This window comes from Amblyomma mixtum, chromosome 1, assembly GCF_055824585.1.
Source record: "Amblyomma mixtum isolate Tamu chromosome 1, ASM5582458v1, whole genome shotgun sequence".
Taxonomy (NCBI): domain Eukaryota; kingdom Metazoa; phylum Arthropoda; class Arachnida; order Ixodida; family Ixodidae; genus Amblyomma; species Amblyomma mixtum.
This window is the reverse complement of record NC_143012.1, coordinates 313213237-313216401: the sequence shown is the minus strand read 5'-3', so window position 1 is coordinate 313216401 and position 3165 is coordinate 313213237. Positions and strand designations below refer to the sequence as shown.

The 3165-nt window shown below is 50.4% G+C and overlaps 1 protein-coding gene across 1 annotated transcript; it reads left to right on the top strand.

Moving 5' to 3' along the window:
- Nucleotides 1-947: 947 nt before the first annotated feature.
- On the top strand, nt 948-2567 carry LOC149372480 (hexosaminidase D-like). The gene has a single exon (XM_089586438.1). The coding sequence runs from the start codon at nt 948-950 to the stop codon at nt 2565-2567; it is 1620 nt and encodes a 539-aa protein (XP_089442564.1).
- Nucleotides 2568-3165: the final 598 nt, after the last annotated feature.

The window sequence follows — 3165 nt, the reverse complement described above, 5'->3', positions numbered from 1 at the left end:
TGTGCCCTGGTAGCCATCGGTAGATAATAAAGTGGCCTGTATTGACGGCACAGTGATGTAGCTTTGGAATCTCCGCGACTAGTTGTCCATGGATTCCAGTGCGAAGTGCAGCTTATGAGCCTTGAAGGGTTCCTTTGGAATCAGTGAAAATAGATATTGCTCTAGGCTTTCCTGATTAATGTGCTGAACGGCTGCACGAAAAGCTGTGCAGAAAAACGGCGCATGCGCGACTCTCTTCAAGGCTTGATTGCGGCTATCAATATCTATGAGCCATCGTAGAACACGCTACGCCTTGACATCAGTACATTTCACGCTTACATCTACTCTCGACGACGAGATAGTCTGGGAATTTTTATACTGCCAGAGAGCAGGAGACAATTCAGGAGTCAATTCAGCGGCCATTCAGTTGCCAGTCTAGCTGAGCGCGTAATTCTTACATCAGCATTATTCTAGAGCAGAGACGTCTTTCCACGTCCCTAGCGAAAATGGTACAAGAAGCTTGGACCACTGAAAATTGCTATGTCATACTCCCGTTGTTCTCGATTACGTATGCTGCGTAGGATAGTGCAGATTAGCTGTGTTCCATCTACTTTGCTTCGGGTAATCGCATTTAGCTTCTGAACGGTTGACGTTACAGAATTGACAAACAGGTGGCTATGTTCATGTCACATGACACCTACGCTCACAAAATGAAAAAAAACTGTCGCTGGCATTTTTACCCCTTCCGTTCTTTGCCAACCACTCTTTGGCACTCTCGGCTGAGAAAACAAATTTTTTTCTGGAAGCCAACAAAACAAAAAAAAAATCGTTCGCATTTTTATGAGCCAAAACGTAGACCTAAAAAAAAAAGCGAACGCAGACCCAAAACGAAAAAAAAAACGCAGATAGGCGCGCGCGTCTTTGTAATGGAATAGAAGAAGAAGCGGAAATCTAGAGAACCACCAGCCATGGCGAGCGTCGCCCTAGCCGCCTTGCTTGTAGTCCTGGTTCCGCAGGCATCTCTGGCAGTCATGGACGTGATTCCGCCTCACCGCCTGGTTCACCTAGACCTCAAGGGTGCGCCGCCTAAGGCATCCTACTTGATCAGGCTCATCCCCACCCTCAAGAGGTTGGGCGCCACGGGGCTGCTGGTCGAATACGAGGACAGTTTCCCATTCGTCGGCGAGCCCCTGCACGCACTGGCGTCGCCGCGGGCTTACACACGCCAGGATCTACGCTCCATCCTGGACACTGCTCGAGACAACGGTCTCACCATTGTGCCACTCATCAACACCTTCGACAAACTCGAGTACATTCTCAAGCACCCACAGTTCGCAAAGTACCGCGAGAGTCCCACTGATCCCAGCACCATGTGTCCTTCCAATCCTGCTGGAGTGAAGCTCATCCAAGACATCCTAGACCAGATCCTCCACTTCCATCACGCCAAAGAACTGTACTACGTGCACATCGGCTGCGGTGACGTTGCTGCGCTAGGTATGTGCAACAGGTGCATGGCGAGGCGGTTCGACCCGGCCGACTCAGGTTCGTCCAGCTCCAACAGGCGGTTCGGCCGCTACGACAGATACATGCTGTACATGTCTTACGTCCAGCTCATCACCGATTACCTCAAGGAGAACCACGGAGTCAAGACGATCGTCTGGCACGACACACTTGCCAAGATACCCAACGAACTGTACCGCATGCTCCCCGTGCATCTTCACGTCGAGGTCATGGTGGCCACGTATCGGACAGACTTGGAATTCAGCAGCTGGCTGAACTTCGCATCCCGGTTCGGAAACTCGTTGTGGATGGCCACTTCTTTCAAGGAAGTCGGTAATATGACGGCCGTCTACCCACGTCTGAAGCAGCGCATCCAAAGCCATGCCAACTGGATCGGAGCCATGAGAGAGTGGAGAGAGCACGTCCGGTTCCCAGGGGTCGCTCTCATGGGTCCGCAGCGAATCAGCCATGATTCGCCCCTTCGTGAGCTTTTGCCGGTCAGTTTGCCGTCTCTGGCTCTCTGCCTGGCTATGGTACGGAAAGCTGGTGAACTGCCTGCTCTGAAGAGTGGTTCCTCTCCGGTCGAAATCCTTCTTGGATGCAACCGCACACTTAGGGTAGACGATGACAGCAACATGCAGGGCATGGGCTGCAAGTTTCCAGGGTCTGCAATCGTCAACGAGCTCGGCAATCTGGAGACGCTCAGACGCCACTTGGATATGTTGCCTTACTTGCCGCGCTGCAAGCCCGAATCCGTAAAGAAACTTGAATCCGTGAAGGAATCTGCCAGAGAGAACAAAGACTGCATCAAGAATCTCCACTCGCAGTTGGCTGAACTGTCAGCGCTGAACGTGTCTCTACGAAGGGCTCTCGAGGAAGTTTACAGCAGGGAGATTGCTGATGAATATGCCACGGCTAGAATCAGTGCAGTGATGATAGACATTAAGCAGAAGCAAGCCATTCTGGATTCCTCCGGCTCGCTTAATGCTTTTCAGTCAACTGTGGGAGCCAGGTACAAGATGTCAAAGTGGCCACGCAGAGCACCGGTTGATCCAGCAGAACATGGCGCCACCCATTCTCAGCAATAAACAAAACATCATTTTAAGATAAGCGGCCCCTGATGGTTTCTGTGCAGTTCTATAATGCACGAAATTCAGTAGCCGCTGAGCGCTTGATAATATAGCTGCAAAATAGCTGCGGATATTTCATAAGCGCACGCCTCTACAGTGCTCACTCTGCCTCTAGCCGTTTATACACCATTTATTTGCTGGAGAGGCGCAGAGGTGAACTTTCTGGAGCGTTGTCCTCGCACCTGATGCCCACAGCTATGCGAGTTTCCAGCAGAATTTCAAGCACTTCGTTTAGCAAGTTTGGTCTGTCTCTGATGTACACATGCCAAAGATTTGTTGAAGGTACTATCCTGTAGTCCGTGTCTGGGCGTTTTGGAAAGCACCAAACTTGTTCTTTTTTTACCTTAGCCATATTGCACACTTAATTACGTCACGTTCTGTCGGGTCCTCAGGCAAACACTGCATATACGTAAATCGGCGAAATAAACCCATAAAATGCTTTGAGAGTGACTTTACCCAAGTGCTGCACAGAAACGCATTCGGCGAACCACTGTGACAAATAGCACATAAACGCGTCTCTCATAGCCTGAGTCGCTTTGGGAAGTTAAACCCCATA